The sequence below is a fragment of the Alexandromys fortis genome, unplaced genomic scaffold (genome assembly GCF_014885135.2).
Source record: "Alexandromys fortis isolate MF-2015 unplaced genomic scaffold, M_Fortis_MF-2015_v1.1 scaffold_197, whole genome shotgun sequence".
In the NCBI taxonomy this organism is placed as follows: domain Eukaryota; kingdom Metazoa; phylum Chordata; class Mammalia; order Rodentia; family Cricetidae; genus Alexandromys; species Alexandromys fortis.
The window spans coordinates 1,303,291-1,319,423 of record NW_026068072.1 but is presented as its reverse complement, the minus strand read 5'-3'; the positions used below and the strand labels follow the sequence as shown (position 1 = coordinate 1,319,423).

The 16,133-nt window shown below is 51.3% G+C and overlaps 1 protein-coding gene across 3 annotated transcripts; it reads left to right on the top strand.

Moving 5' to 3' along the window:
• The first annotated feature begins 10,185 nt into the window (after positions 1–10,185).
• Positions 10,186–14,330, top strand: Ficd (FIC domain protein adenylyltransferase). 3 transcript variants are annotated; one of them, XM_050121089.1, is made up of 3 exons: positions 10,186–10,372; positions 11,163–11,514; positions 12,377–14,330. In XM_050121089.1, the coding sequence occupies exons 1-3, from the start codon at positions 10,361–10,363 to the stop codon at positions 13,450–13,452; spliced, it is 1,440 nt and encodes a 479-aa protein (XP_049977046.1). In that variant the 5' UTR covers positions 10,186–10,360; the 3' UTR covers positions 13,453–14,330. The 3 variants fall into 3 exon arrangements, with proteins under 3 accessions (XP_049977046.1, XP_049977047.1, XP_049977048.1); XM_050121090.1 differs by having other exon boundaries at positions 10,360–10,439; XM_050121091.1 differs by lacking the exon at positions 10,186–10,372 and having other exon boundaries at positions 11,496–11,633.
• Positions 14,331–16,133: the final 1,803 nt, after the last annotated feature.

Here is a 16,133-nt window from a genome sequence, read left to right as displayed (position 1 = left end):
TACCCATCAGAACAAGAGGACATCTCTTTCCTGCCATTCCCATCAGAGGCATGCAACCTGGACTGAACCACAAGGAGACACCAGACACACACCCACTGGGGGTGTTCCACAGAGTGACAGCCTGTCCCCTTTAAAACTGTTCAGGTCAAACAGAACAGTGATACATCCCTGTAATCCCAGCACTCAACCTCAGGTCATCCTCAATTACATACAGTGAGTTCAAGGCCAGCCCAGGAAACATGAGACTCAATCTCAAAAACCAAACAGTGTCTAGTCCAGGTCACAAGGGTGCTCTAGATTGGAAGAGAATCAAAAGACAGGGCAGCTACACAGTGGTGATGATGAACTTGGTCACCAGGACAAATAGACTCTCGGTTCCTGGTGGTTGTGTGCCCTGGGGTTAGTGTCCTGACCCTAAATGTTGGACTGATAGTCGTGAACATGACCTTTGTCTGAGAAGACTGCTATGCTCATCGGTGACAGGACATCACGTCAGCAGCTTCTTTCTCAGTTTCCTCAGGGATGAGTCAGGGGGACACCAGAATTGAACTCTGTTTCAATTGTTTCCTGTACTGGGGAGTAAGCAGAGGGTCTCCCACGTGCTAGGCATGTCTTCTGCTGCTGAGCTACTTCCCCAGCCCTCTGCTTTCCATAACCATTGTAACTGCTTGGTGCCTATTACATGCTGTGCAATATTCATAATGTGTCATGTGATGGACCCTGTTTTACAGGTAAGAAAACTGTGGTTGAAGGAGGGTAAGTCCCTCACACCAGACTGTTCCTTCTTTCTGGTGTTTATTGTACATCTGAGGACTGTGCCAAGCCCTGGCCACAGAATGAATAAACATGGCCCTCCCACAAATCAGACAGTCCGGGAGGGGTGACAGGACACAGTCAGGGCACAAACAGGGAGATAGTCCCCAACAGTGATGAAGGCCAGGAAGGTAAAGCTCGGGATTTGTTGTAGGAAGGACTCTTGTTTGTTTCCCAGTACCCCAGATTCCCAAAATAACCACACAGAAACTATATTAATTAAACCACTGATTGACCAATCACATAAGCATATTTCTAGCTACCTCTTACATCTAGAATTAACCCATTTCTATTATTTTATATTTTACAATGAGGTTCTTGGCCTACCAGCAAGGTTCCAACTAGCAGCTTGTGTCTTTCTCCTCTGGTGGCTACATGGCATCTTTCTGACTTGGCCTTCTTCTCCCAGCATTCAGTTTAGCTCCCCCAGCCCCCACCTACCTCCATTCTGCCCTGCCAGGCCCAAGACAAATTCTTTATTAACCAATGGTATTCACAGCATACAGAGAAGAATCTCACATCAGTGGCTGGGAAGGAAGCTAACACTGGGAAGGAGGACAGGGTCACATGAACGCGTGGGGTTCGCAGATTTTAGCTTCTTCTTACTAAGAGTTTGCATAGCATGATAAGACCCAAGTTGTGCTTTTATTTGGAGGGGATGGAGATTTTGTTTGTGATGTCTACTTGCTTTTGACAAGCTCTCACTCTGACCCAGGCTGACCTGGAAGTCACTGTCAATCCCAGACTAGTACCAAAATCATGACAATCCTCTGACCTCAGTCTCCCAAGTATGATTTGTATTGCAAAGAAACTCCCTACCAGCGTAGAGGAATGTGGGATGAAAGAAGAGGAAACAGGAAACAATAAATGGAACCAGAGTGTTACCACAATCAGTGTTTCACCTCATGTCTGTCTGGCCACTGTTTTTAGAAAGACATTATTTTTATGTTATGTTTATGGGTGCTTTGCTTACATGTATGTGTGGGCACTAATGTGTGTGCCTCCACCCTCAGAGGTTAGAAGAGGGTATTGGGTGCCCCTAAAACTGGAGTACCAGACAGTTGTGACCGACCATCTGGGTGCTAAGAACCAAACCCAGGTCCTCAGCGAGAGTAGCCAGTGTGCTTAACCACTCTCTTGACAACCCCTCTATGGACACCTTTTTAGAAGGTTCTGTGGGTATCCTCCACCCTTCCACACTCCCCACAAGACAGGTTGGCAGTTCCCAATGTTGCCCTGGTCGCTGGGAAGCATCGGTGGATAAATCCCTAGTGCTGCCAGGACACCCTCTCCTCCTCAGGAAACTTTTAGCCAGTGCTCTATTTTACAGTCTCTGGAGAATTCCGTGTGAGTGGGAAGGTGAGGGACAGAGGTGGCATGCACCCAGGCAGGGAAAGAAAGCTCCCCGCCCCCAGTGTGTCTAACATAATTTCCAGTAGTGGTGGTGAAGCTATGTGCACTGCCCCACAGGGTGACCACAGGCTACACAGAGCAACTGAACGCTGGAAATGTGGTCCGTGTGACTGAGCAATTTAATTTTTCACTATATTTAATTTTAATGAAGTGAAATGGAAATGACCCCGTAGGGTTGATGGGTACTGTGTTGGACGCTGGGGACAAAATCCTGAGAATTGCACCGACACTAAGTTCTCTAAAGAAAGCCAAGCTGGCCTCTGTCTCGCGTCCTTGGTGCTCCTGTTCTCCGGGGTCTACCTGCAAGGCTTAGCTCTTCTGATAAAGAACCAGTGCTAACCTGCGTGGCTACCTCCTCTTCCTGACACAGCTCTCTGAGAAGGCTTCCCCTAGTTAGCCCATCTCTCAGCCTTCTAAGGAGCCCCTTTCTCCTGAGCCCAGGCTACTCCACAAGGCTGGGAGGAGGGATTCAGATCTGCTTCTCGCCAGTCTGGGGGACAGTTAATAATCTGCCCCCTGCTGAGATGCAGCGCTGAGCTGAGCTCTGGAGTGGGAGGAGGACAGGCCTGTTGTAGGGCCTTTGAGTGCCGTGTGGTGGATTTGTTACAGTCAGCCACCAGCAGAAAGATGGGGATGGGGAGGGCAGGCTGTCCTGTACTCTGAAAAGTGAGGAGACCCGCTTTGTGAGAGCTGAATAGAATTCATTCTCTAACATCAGACTGTGGTAATCTGTAAACAGTGAGACCAGCAACCCTTACGTAGCCTAGATTGCTCTCCCTTCACCTTCAGATCGAGCTCCCCGGCACGAGTGAATTCGTCTTTTGCCCCTTCTGCTCCCTAGCCCGATCCCATCCTCTCTCACAGTAACGAACTGAGATATCCTGGATTCTATTGTCACCCCAAACGCCAGCACTCACACACCACCCTGTCTTGAATAGGCCAGGTCAGCTTCGGGTAATGTAATATAGCAATCAGTCCCCCAAAGCCAGAGACTTGGAACAACCAAAGCTCATGCACGCAGTCAACCAGGAAATCTGTTCTGTGTCCCCACTCACAGGGTTCAACTGTCACCCCCAAGGGCAGCTGCCGTGACCCGTGAGGGGATGTGTTCTACAACATCCTTCAGTGACAAGTCTGAGTCCTGTGGGCTCCGGATGCAGAGAGAAAGTTAGCCCTGAGACAGACCTGAGAGGGCTCAGACCCTTCCCCAGATGGGGAAACTGAGGGCAGAAGCGGAGTTGATTTAGCGAGGTGTCATCAACCGCTTGCTCATGAGACAGAGCACATGAGAAAAACAACTCAGAGGAGGGAAGGTTCATTTCTGCTCACAGACTTTGGGAGGTGGGGTCAGCCCATGCCCTTGACTGTCACTTGTGAAGTCAAGAGCATCGAGGTGCAAAGGCGGTGCAGGTGGCCAAAAGGCAAAGAGTTGGAGGAGTGAGTTAGGGACGAGACAAACCCTTTACGGCCCACAGAACCCGGCTTCCTCAACCAAGTCCATCTCACCAGCAGATCCGCAACAAACCCAACCAAGGATAGACCTAGTGAGCCAATTGCCTCTCAACAGCGCCACCTGCTGATCCAGAAGTGCCACGCACTGCAGACAGCGGCTGGGAATTGAGGAGGCGGACTTGAGGGCTGCTCACCCACCTCACTGCCTAACCAGGAGGCAACCACAGCGACTGGCAGTTACAGCCAGAATGGCAAGCACCCTAGACAAGGAGTCAGAACACTATACAATTTTCTCAATGGCCCTCCAGGATCAAGGAGAAATTCCACAGGCTTAAACAGGGTCACTCTTAAATAGGTTCTTATGAACATCCCACCATCCCGGCAGGGGGCATGGAATGTGGGCACTGTGGATCCAGTGTCCTCGTGGGTACTGTGCTATCGTGGGCAGTTTTAATGAGTTGCTCACCCCTTGGAGTGGACGTTGTGGGAACTGTTATGGTTTTGGTCCCTTTAAGAGACAAGCCACGCCCACTCCCTCCCCCATCCGCTGAGGCAGGCTGATCTTCAGCTTCCGGCCTGAGCTCTCTCTTTTCCATCTTCCTCTCGGAGAGGCAGCTTCGCTTCTGCCTCTCTTCCCCACTTCTCTGCTTCCCCCCTTCTCTGTCTCTTTCTCCTCTCCTCTTCTCTTCTCTCTCTCCCTCCCTCCCTCCCTCTCTCTCTCTCTCTCTCTCTCTCTCTCTGTCCCCCCTTCACCCTTCCTCCTCCATAACCCCCTGAATAAACATTCAACCTCACCCTGTATGTCGTGTCTATCCATGTTTCTGTCTTCTGTCTGCCTGCCATGTGTCTCCCTGCCTGGGACCAGCCTCTGCTCAGGGACCAGCAGCCATCTCTGCCTGGGGCCCGCTGTCTGCCGCCACATGGCCCGCCACCACCGCTCAGGCCACCGCTCTGGGACCGGCAGCCATTTCTGCCTGGGACTGGCTGCTCCCAGAGCCCGCTGCCTGCCACCACATGGCCCGCTACCACCATTTGGGACCTACAGCATGTCTGCTGCCTACTGCCGCGGGGATCTTGCAGCATTTTTTAAAAAAAACAACAGGGACAGGCACAGCAGTCCACTGGTGACCTCTGATTGCTGGCAGAGGTGCCTGGCGCTCAGTAAAGCACTCGCTGAGTGAATAAAAACAGAACTGCAGGGGAAGATGAGATTGTAGGGTCTAATGAACTTCATTGTTTTTAGGGTCTCTGTGTAACAGTCCTAGCTGTCCTGGAACTCACTCTGTAGACCAGGTTGACCTCAAACTCAGAGACCTGCCTGCCTCTGTCTCCCGAGTGCTGGGATTAAAGGTGTGCACCACCACTGCCTGGCTCCAATCTTTGTTTATCTTTGATGGTTAGTAGGTGCTGTCAGATAGGCTGGAACATGTTGAAACACTTGGAGAATTACTATATATCCTACCCTGTCACCTTCTGTGACATAAACTTATTACTGTCTGTGGGGTTTGGGTTTGAGGCACAAACCCCCATCTCAATTCACCATCCCCATCTGCCCCCAAAAGCATGGTTGTTTAGTGTGGTTTAGAGCTGGGCTCCACTCCCCACCTCTTACAACTGTGTTCCCAAGTTGCCCACTCCTCAGTTTCCCCATCTAGGAAATTGGGAGTCAACTCCATACCATGGCCACTATGTTAGCTTCTTCTGTCCACGACCACTGTGTTAGTTGCTTCTGTCCACGACCACTGTGGTAGCTGCTTCTGTCCACGACCACTATGTTAGCCTCTTCTGTCCATGACCACTGTGTTAGCCTCTTCTGTCCACGGCCACAGTGCTAGCCACTCCTGTCCATGACCACTGTGTTAATTGCTTCTGTCCATGATCACTGTGTCAGCCACTTCTGTCCACAGCCACTGTGTTAGCCTCTTCTGTCCACAACCACGGCATTATCTGCTTCTGTTTCCACTGTGGCACAATAGCTGACAGAGCCGTGAGATGAGTGAGGGTCTGTTTGGTTTAGGGATTCAGAGGGAGCGGTCTACCATGGTGAGGAAGCCCATGTTGGCTGGAGCTTGAGGTACAGATGCCTAAGCAGGAAGCAGAGAGTAGACTGGGAGTGGTACAGGGCTATGAGGTTCAACCCTGATGCCCAGATCTAAAACCTAGGCCTCGGATCCCAATGGTTCTACAACTTTCCCCCAAAAGGGCCACCAGTTGAATACCAAGCAAGCAGGGCATGAGCCTGTGGGACTGTTTATGTTCAAACAGTGTTGCCTGGGGTTTTCTGTCCTGCCTGGTTCCTGTCCTCCCACCAGGTCCCACAGCCATTTAGCCCCAAAGAAATCACACAGAGGTCTATATTAATGGTAAAGTGATTGGCCCATTAGCTCAGGCTTCTTATTAACTCTTATATTAACCCATTATTCTTACCTATGTTAGTCACATGGCTTGATACCTTTTTCAGCAAGGCCATCATATTCTGCTTCTTCCGTGTCTGGCCAGGACTACAGAAAGCGCTTCCTTCTCCCCAGAATTCTCCTGCTCTCATTGACCCACCTCTACTTCCCGTCTGGTTGAGGGCCAAGCCTATGTCTGTGCTGTGCACAGAAGGAACTGCCACAGGTGGGTATGGCCTGAACAAGGGTCTGGAGTCTAAGTTCAGAGGGACATTAGGAAGTAAAGCCATGTGCATAAGATAAATGCTTAAGAGAGAGGATTGATCCAGCTATAAAGAAAAATGAAATCATGAATTGTGCAGGTGAATGAATGGAACTAGGAAAGATCATATTGACTGAGGTAACCCAGACCCAGAAAGACAAATGTCGCATGCTCTCTTTCACCAGAGGCCCCTAGCTGCAAATCTTCAGATATGAGTGTAAGCAGAGACTGTGTCTTTGTTTCTTGGCCTCCCAGACCTGAACAGTCACACAGAAACTGTGTTAATTACAACACTGTTTGGTCTATTAGCTCAGGCTTCTTATTAACTAACTCTTACATCTTAAATTAACCCATTTCTATTATTTTATATTTTACCACGAGGTTCATGGTTTGTTGCCTCTTGCTTCTTGGGCAGCTACATGGAGTCTGTCTGACTTCTTCCTTTCTTTCTCCCTGCATTCAGTTTCTTTTTTCCGCCTACCTATATTCTGCCCTACCATAGACCAAAGCAGCTTCCTTATTAACCAATGGTAACAAAACATATTCACAACATACAGAGGGGAATCCCTTCACAACATACAGAGGGGAATTCCATATCATACGAGTACATGTCATGGAGTAACCACAAAAGCCAGGAAAGTTAAAAGGGCCATTTAGGGGATAAGGGCTTGGGAAGCAATAGGGGGTGGGGGGAATAGTAGGGTCCAGGTGATCTGATTGGGGAAGTGAGAAACACAAAGGCTTTAGTTAGGAAAGGGGGTGATAAATACAGGAGGAGGAGGCAGGAGGATAATATAAGAGTCAGAATGTCTGAAAAAGTCAAAAGGAATCACACTGTTAAGTGTCTACCTAAAAAGAAAACGTATAATGTATGTAATTCTCGGTATAAATATATAGATAGAATTTTGGTTTTTTTCGAGACAGGGTTTCTCTGTAGCTTTGGTGCCTGTCCTGGAACTAGCTCTTGTAGACCAGGCTGGTCTCGAACTCCCAGAGATCCACCTGCCTCTGCCTCCCGAGTGCTGGGATTAAAGGTGTGCGCCACCACCGCCCGGCTTATAGATAGAATTTTAATGAAGTTCTCTTATCTGGACTGACAAATACAATAGAACATCTAACAAAAACCCTAACAGCAGTCATGAGAAGCCCCCTTTTGGGTTGTTGGTCGGGGTTATCCGAGAGACTCCCAAAGCATTGTAGGCTATTGCTGTTGCCCTTGGCTGCCTTCAGAGATACGTCCCTATTGCTGAAGACACCACGCACTTCGGACGGAACCCAGAGGACCTGAGTTGAAACTGGCCTGGATGCCTCCTTCCCGAGGACTAGCTTTCATGGTACAGGAGGAGCCACACAGGCTTCCCAATGAGTGAGGGAAACAGCGGACAGTCCTACCCAGCTTGACGCCTCTGGACTGAATATGACAGTGAGCGCATGGTTATGCAACCTTGAGGTTATGGCTAGGGTCTAGGGGAATTTTCAAGCAATGGTTACAATGGTTATGAAAACCCACAAGGGCATCTGGAACCTGCAGATGTGTTTACCCAAGTTTCTCAGTGGCTGACTCACCCCGGTGGTTGCCCTGACCTGGGCCCTGGCAGTTAGGAGCCCTTCTTGGAACTGTTTATGACTTCGCTGGAGCTGAATTCGTCCCCTGGCTAGGTCCTATCTAAAACGGAGTTCTTTCTCAAAATGGAGTTTGTTCTGCTCCTTCAATGAACAGTGGAAGTGTAAGCCAAATAAACCCTTTCCTCCCCAACATGCTTTTTGGTCATGGTTTTTCATTGCAACAACAGAAACCCTAACTGAGACAACCAAGACAGTCACCACACTAGTTCTGCATCCTGAGAACTCTACGGTTTGCCCTGCTGCTGTTATTTCCAATTCAAGTGGCAAGATTTCTCGAGCACCTGCTACGAGCCACACTGTACAGACGGGAGGTGGGAAACTGAGGGCTCAACAGACAAGGACGAAAGCTGGTCCCTCACTTCACAACGTCCCTCCGGTGCCTGTCAAAACAAGTGACTCTGGTCGTAAGCCCCAACTCTGGCCTGCTCCTAGGCACTGTAGTCTGGGCTGGGGGTCAACAGTTCTCCTCAAACAGACTCAGGAGGAGGCTCAAAGGTACAATAGGGGCTCTCCTCGGGGCTGGGGCAGCCTGCAGCTCAGAAGCTTTCTTTTGTGGAGAAAAAATAAAGTAATAACCCCTTGGTGTTTTTCTCAAAACAACTCTGTGATGGTTGGGTGTGGTGGCCACACCATTAACCTCATCACCTGTGGGGCAGAGGCAAGAGGAGCTCTGTGAGTTTGCGATTAACCTTGTCTACAGAGTGAGTTTGTGGCCAACCCGAGCTACACAGAAATCCTGTCTCACAAAACAATAGCAGGAAAAGAAAGTAATTCTACTGAATAGACATTACTCATCAAATGTGCTGTCAGATGTATAGACTTAGACTCAAAACCCCAGAGAAAGAAACATGATCACCACTTGGGAGGGTGGGGCAAGAGGACCGCTGTGAGGCCAGCCTGAGCTACACAGTGAGTTCCAGACCAGTTTGGGCTACCATCTCAATAAAATCAAATGAAATGAAAAATGTAAAAATTCCATAAGCATGTTCGTTACCTGCAGGTGACAGATTGGCAAATTACCTGTCACCATCAATTAAGTTCAGCTCAGTTTACAAGTGACAGAGCTGGGATTTGAACCCAGGGCAGTGTGACTCCACAGAAGCATCCACAAATCTGAGGGCTAAAGCACAGTAGGAGCCAGTAGGTATAAACGAACTCTTGCTACCGAGCTTGGTGACCTGAGTCCAATCCTCGAACCCATATGGTAGAAGAAAGCCCATGCTTGCAAGTAGACCTCTGCGTGTGTGCGCACGCGCGCGCTAACACTCGTGCTCGCTCGCACTCTCTTGCTCTCTCTCTCTCCCTCCCTCCCTCCCTCCCTCCCTCCCTCCCTCTCTCTCTCTCTCTCTCTCTCTCACACACACACACACACACACACACACACACACATACACACAAGCATTAAGGCAAAACGTTTTTGGTTTTTGCTTTTTTAATTAAGAAAGGTGGGCTGTTATCCCATTCCGCAGTTGGGAAAACTGCAGAAGGAAGTGCCTTGTCCCAAGGTCATAAGAGGCTGAGGACAAATCTGAATTTGTGCGCCCCCTAACTTCCCAAAGCGGGCGTTTCCTGCTGCAGGCGCTGGATGCTCCGTTTCAGTGTTTGTGGGTTAACACGGAGGCGTCAGCTCTGCTCCACGGAAACCTATCTGGTAGCCAAAAGGTCATAGCTGGCTGCTCCACAAAATGCAAACTAAAAAGGTCAGGGAGGGCATGGTGCATCAGAAGGATCTCTGAATATCTAAGCCAGCTTGCGCTATGCAGTGAATTTCAAGACAGCCTGGGTGACACAGAGAGACCCTGTCCCAAAAACAAAAACAAGAAAACGGCTAGAGGAGACAAGAGAGAGGAAAAAAAGGGACAAACCCGAAACCGGGGCTAAGAAGTGGAAAACGTTGGGTGGCGTGACTAACGCCATTGCACACGAGAGAAACTGAGGCACACGAAGTCCAGTCCGCGGCCAGGGAAAGGTGGCAGCAGTAGCTGCGCTGGGGCGACGGGACGCGAGCTCGCCCACCTATCAGGGACCTCGACTCCGCCCCCCGTCGCTTATTGGTCGCTCCCGGCACGCGACGCACAAGCGACAGCCAATAGGAGCGGCACACGGCGCGCCTTTCCCAGGGAGGTCGAGGCCAACTCGAGAACCCGGAAGCACGACTGATGGACAGATGGAAAAAGCCAATCCACCGCGGCGAGGGCGGCAAGCCGCCCAATGGCGAGGTGTCGGGGGCGGGGCCGACGGCCGAGGCAGCAGGGAACCGCCGCGCGGGCTTGGATGGTGCGGCGGGCACGATCCTCTGGGCCCTTGCGGCAGACCTTGCGCCTCTCCCTGCCTCAGTTTCCCCCTTCAGGAGTAAGTCCAGCATGCTGGGCTGGAGCAGCTGCACAAGCCGCGCGCAGTGATGACGTGGCGGGTAAGGCCCTCGAGCCCCGGCGCCGCCTGTCAGAACCGCGGCGTCCTTCTATAAGCCGGAGCTACAGGTAGCTTGCTCTCTCCACAGGGGCTGACAGGATGCAAGGCTAGCGGCCAGCGGTGCTCGGCACACCATAGTTGCCCAATAAATGCTTATTGTTGGCAAGATGGATTGTGCATACCTGGCACCTCGCTCCCCGGTCAGCCCCGAGCTCGTGTCCGCCCTTACTGAGGTGTGGCATCACCCACTGGTGTGGCTCAGGTCCTGGGCTCCCGGTCCATGATGGATAAGTCAGGAAAGGAAGGCCAGAAGGCACTGAGGCGGCGTTCGTGTGGTAACACATCAAGACACCAGATATTTGTGCTTGTCCAAGAATGTAGTGTGTGTACACGCGCGTATGCAGGAGTAGTGGCCCAAACACTGGGTGTCCAGTGGCAACACACACTGGTCCTAGTGAACTGGTGGACCTCATGGCCGAGAAGTTCCCGGCTTCACCTCTCTGAGCGGGTTTCCCCACCTGGAGGGGGCGGCGTGGAAACATCACCTCCTGTGGTTATGGCCTGTTACTAATATATTTAATAAGTGCTCGGTAAATGCGTGAGATGTCCACCACAGCACCCAGGAGGTAGGAGTCAGCAGGAGGCTTTCCCGGCTGCCCCTCCCCCATCTCGATGGTCCCTCAGCATCAGAAAGTGTGCTGATTCTTCATACCTGTTTCCATCAGTAATCACCTTCTTGGGAACAGGTCCATCCCCCTGCCTCATTCTCTACAATGCTTGGTTCCTCACAGATTCCGCTCTCCCTCTGTGGCGGGACAAGTGCTCCGGGCCCAGCCGCTAGTCCAGATGACATGCCGATGGCTTCAGTGATGGCAGTGGCTGAACCCAAATGGGTCTCGGTCTGGGGCCGTTTCCTGTGGCTGACACTGCTGAGCATGGCCCTGGGGTCGCTGCTGGCCCTGCTGCTGCCCCTGGGAGTCGTGGAAGAGCAGTGTCTGGCTGTGCTCAGAGGTTTCCACCTGCTCAGGAGCAAACTGGACAGGGGCCAGCATGTGGTCACCAAGTGCACCAGTCCATCCACAGAGCTCAGTGTCACCTCTGGGGATGTGGGGCTGCTGACTGTCAAGACTAAGACGTCTCCAGGTGAGCACACTGGCTGCCTCACCCATGTTAGTCAAGACTGATGTTTAGAGTGCCCAAGAGTCCTGTGTGCAGGCGTGAGCGTGTTATGGTGAATGACGCACGCCAGGAACTCCAGTTTGGTGAGTGACTGAGAACGGGTGTCCCTGTGTGTGGAGGGGACTAACAAAGTCTGAGGCCTGAGCAGCAGCTCAGCTAAGTGGGAGTGGTTCAAGGAAAAGAGCCTGAGAACAGCGCTCCAGCTAGAAACCAGGGGATGGAAGCTGAGTGAGTGCCGACCCTCAGAGGCAACCCACAGCTGGGAAGAGGGCTGTGTCCAAAGTGGGTCCCTCCATTACTGTCCCGTGCCCACAGTGACGTGTTGCAGCAGCCTGTTGCTACCCACTGGATGCCAGCAGCACACTGCCCCCAGTGGTGACGACTAGACATTACCACAAACTGGAATCATTAAAAGCAGCGCCGGGTGGGAGGCATAGCCCTGATAGAACACTTGCCTGTGTGCACATGGGCCTGGGTCACAGCCCCACAACGCTGGAAAACCAAAACAGCCCAGGCATGGGAAGTCCCTGGGGGTTAGCTGAGTAGGAGCTGTTGGCATTCCCATGCTCGAGAGATAGGGCCACCCAACCACAGGGGAGGCTGCCACACTGTAGGGAGGGCACAGGGATAGTTAATGCCCTGTGTCTATGTCCAGGCAGGCAGCAAGGGAGCCCAGCTGGTGCCTCCAAGGGTACAGAGTGGTTCAGGACACAGCCCATTGACCAGCATCCTACCCCACAGCTACAAGACAGACCCATACAGGGACATCTCCTGAGTGTCCCCAGCAGGCCACCCTCCTCATTAAGCCACTCTGGCTCTCTTCCAGCAGGGAAGCTGGAAGCCAAGGCTGCACTGAACCAAGCCCTGGAGATGAAGCGTCAGGGCAAGAGAGAGAAAGCCCACAAGCTCTTCCTGCACGCCCTCAAGATGGACCCTGGCTTCGTAGATGCACTCAATGAGTTTGGCATCTTCTCAGAAGAGGAAAAGGACATCATTCAGGCAGATTACTTATACACCAGGGCACTGACCATTTCACCCTTCCACGAGAAAGCGCTGGTCAACCGGGATCGGACGCTGCCGCTTGTGGAGGAGATTGACCAGAGGTACTTTAGCATCATCGATAGCAAAGTGAAGAAGGTCATGTCCATACCCAAGGGGAGCTCAGCGCTGCGCAGGGTCATGGAGGAGACCTACTACCACCACATCTACCACACAGTGGCAATCGAGGGCAACACCCTCACCCTCTCAGAGATCAGGCACATCCTGGAGACCCGCTACGCTGTGCCAGGAAAGAGCTTGGAGGAGCAGAACGAGGTGATTGGCATGCATGCGGCCATGAAGTACATTAACACTACCCTGGTCTCCCGCATTGGGTCTGTCACCATCGATGACATGCTAGAGATCCATAGAAGGGTGCTGGGGTATGTGGATCCAGTGGAGGCGGGAAGGTTTCGGAGGACCCAGGTCCTGGTGGGACACCACATTCCGCCCCATCCCCGGGACGTGGAGAAGCAAATGCAGGAGTTCACACAGTGGCTTAATTCAGAGGACGCCATGAATCTGCACCCGGTTGAGTTCGCAGCCTTGGCCCATTACAAACTTGTATACATCCACCCTTTCATCGATGGCAATGGGAGAACCTCCCGCCTGCTGATGAACCTGATCCTGATGCAGGCAGGGTACCCCCCTATCACCATACGCAAGGAACAGAGGTCAGAGTACTACCACGTATTAGAAGTCGCCAACGAGGGTGACGTGCGGCCCTTCATCCGCTTCATTGCCAAGTGTACGGAGGTCACGTTGGACACACTGCTCCTTGCCACCACTGAGTACTCTGTGGCACTGCCAGAAGCCCAACCCAACCATTCTGGGTTCAAGGACACACTCCCCGTGAGGCCCTAAACCACTAGCTAGCCCTCCCCCTTGGCAACAAGGGAGGCCAGGAGATGGCATCCAAAGAACGGCTTTCTAGAAACAGCTCTCCCCAGTAGCAAAAGGAGATATTTAAACATTCTTTACCTCCAGATGTTTTTAGTTGAGAAAGAAAACTAAATTATCAAGCCTTGTCTTATTATACTTCAGCCAGCTATTTATTTTCCCGAGCCACCTAGCAGTGCCAGGGTGCTGTGACCACTGCATCTGTGGTGATCCCAGCACCCTGCAGAGGCAGCAGTGCTCCCTCCTCTTATGTCCTGAGCCTGGCTTCTGGACAGAATTTGCACTAAGGTGGGGGCAGAGGGGCCAGATCTGTGGGACAAAGCCCAGGACCACAGGGGCCCCTCAGATGCCTTTGAGGTCCTGTGACTTCAGAGGGCTGCAGTCCTAAGCAAAACCTGCCCTGTTGTGATGGACTTTCACTCCTGAGACAGGAAGCAGACGCTGCCATCTCCAGAGGGAGACTGCAGATTCCCAGAGACCCCCAGAGCCGCTAACTTGCTAGCGTCACAGGCAGGGATGTCCTTTTCCTATCTAGACCTCTCAGGAGAGCGGCCAGCGTGGCTTTTTCTTTCTTCTGAACTTCACTTGCATCAACTCAGACCAGATGTGTTAGACGAGCTTTTCAGCTGTACCATCACCCCATAAAGCAAGTCTGCTTTTACTTCCCACTCAGTCTCCTGCACAAAGACCCCCCACAATGGCTCTGAGGGCCTGGAGGTGAGGCTCAGTGTAGCACCTACCTAGTAGCATGTGCCATGCCCCAGGCACTACCTCTAACGGAAAAAAAAAAAAAAATATATCCCACCAACCCCAAATAAGCGTTCCTGATAAAAGAATTAAAACCAACACCTGTGCACAGCCCAGCCTGGTCCCTTTTGTCCTGTGTTTTTAAACCACCTTCCCCTATAACGTCCCCTAGGATAGGTGGTTGCCTTGGAATGCCCTTGCCTTTCTAGTACCTTGTAAAGTGATACTGTTCAGCCTGATAAATGCATTTCAAAGCTGTCACCTTAGAAAAAAATAATTTTCCAATCATACATGGCTAAGTGCCAATTTGACTGCTGCTATTTAGTCAGAATGGCTAGAGATCACTGGGTTTTGTTCTGAGAGACAGCTTAGGAGTCCCAAGCGCACTGCACTTTGTTTGAATGATGGTAAATTCATTCCAGGTGTCAAACCTCCAGTTCGGCGCTGCCAACTGATGTGTCAGTGTTCACAGATACTCAGTGGTAGTTCCGAGGGGCTGAGAAGAGTAGAAAGGCGTGTGCATGCAGTTGAGCCTCACGACTGCTCGCCAGTGCACGGCAGTACAGCCCCAAGTCCCAAGCTCCTTGCTCTTCTCTGCAGCATCCCGAGTCTCACAGGGTGCTTGCTTGGTCCTGTAGTGAGAACCTGCACTTTAGCTACGTGTGGAAGATATTTTAACAAATTACTGGTTCTAATAAAGTATTTTGTTACATAAAATTGTGTTGCCTTATTCAGGGAGGGAGCACTGAGCTGCCACTGTGTAGATTGCTCTAAGAACAGACCTCAGAGGGTACCTGCCCTGAGCTAAATTCACTAAGTATTTTACCCAGATTAAAAATGATTTTTGTTGTTCTCTTCCGATGTCCTCAGTGGGCTTTTCTGGTGTGTGGAAAGGCTTACCTGTGTCATGAACCCTGTGGAGAGCATGAAGTTATACCTGAGTACTAGACACCAGTAAGAACCAGTGGCTTCTGTGAGACCGTCAGGAAAGCAACACAGACACAGTGGGGTTAGCTCAGCCCCTGTCTTCTCGGTTCTCTCCCTCTCAACTGCCCAGTCAGCTCCCTCAGTGCTGCCCCTGCTATCCACAGCTGTTGTCTAATGGAAAGGTAATGCCTAGAAAAAGGTCTTTGTGTGTTATGTGATAAGGGTGGAGGAGAACCTGCATCTTAAAAGACATTTACAGGGCCGGGTGGTAGTGGCAGTGCATGCCTTTAATTCCAACACTCAGGAGGCAGAGGCAGGCAGATCTGAGTTCGAGGCCAGCCTGAAAGAGCAAGTTCCAGGACAGGTAGGGCTGTTACACAGAGAAAACAAAAAAACAAAGCAAACATTTGTAGGAAGTGTACATTACCATTGACAGGTGGAAGCTGAACTTGGGCTAGGTCCTGACATTAGCTGTTGACTGATAGGTGACCAGGACCTGAGTGCTGAGAGCTCCAAGATGCACAGTCGTGGCTACACTTAAAAAATGCTAAGGGGCTGGAGAATGGCTCAGCGGCTGTGAACGAGAGCGCCTGTTGCTCTCGCAGGGGACCTTAGTTCTTTCTCTTCCCAGCACTCACATGGCCTACAACCATCTATCACTTCACTTCCACGAGATCCTCTGTTAAACATAATGGGCACCAGGCCTACACATGGTGCTCGTCATACACACATACAAAACTCTGAAGTCTTTTTAAGGGAGTTTTTTTAAATGTTAAGTTAGGAAAAAAAAAAACCTTTAGGGCTGGGCAGATGGCTGACTGTGCCTAGAAACTCACACACAACAGATACAGGAGCAATGTCCAGCACACACAGGCTCCCCAGTGTTTTCCTCCAAAGTGCTTCTCCACAGTGAGTAGTTTCCTACTGTCTTCCCTGCCCCGCCGAGGGCTTCATAGCAGAGCGACAGGAGC

Excerpts from the sequence above, each read along its gene's own strand:
- Ficd (XM_050121089.1), top strand. Across the intron at positions 11,515-12,376 it reads CAAGACTAAGACGTCTCCAG|CAGGGAAGCTGGAAGCCAAG; the intron begins GTGAGCACACTG and ends GCTCTCTTCCAG.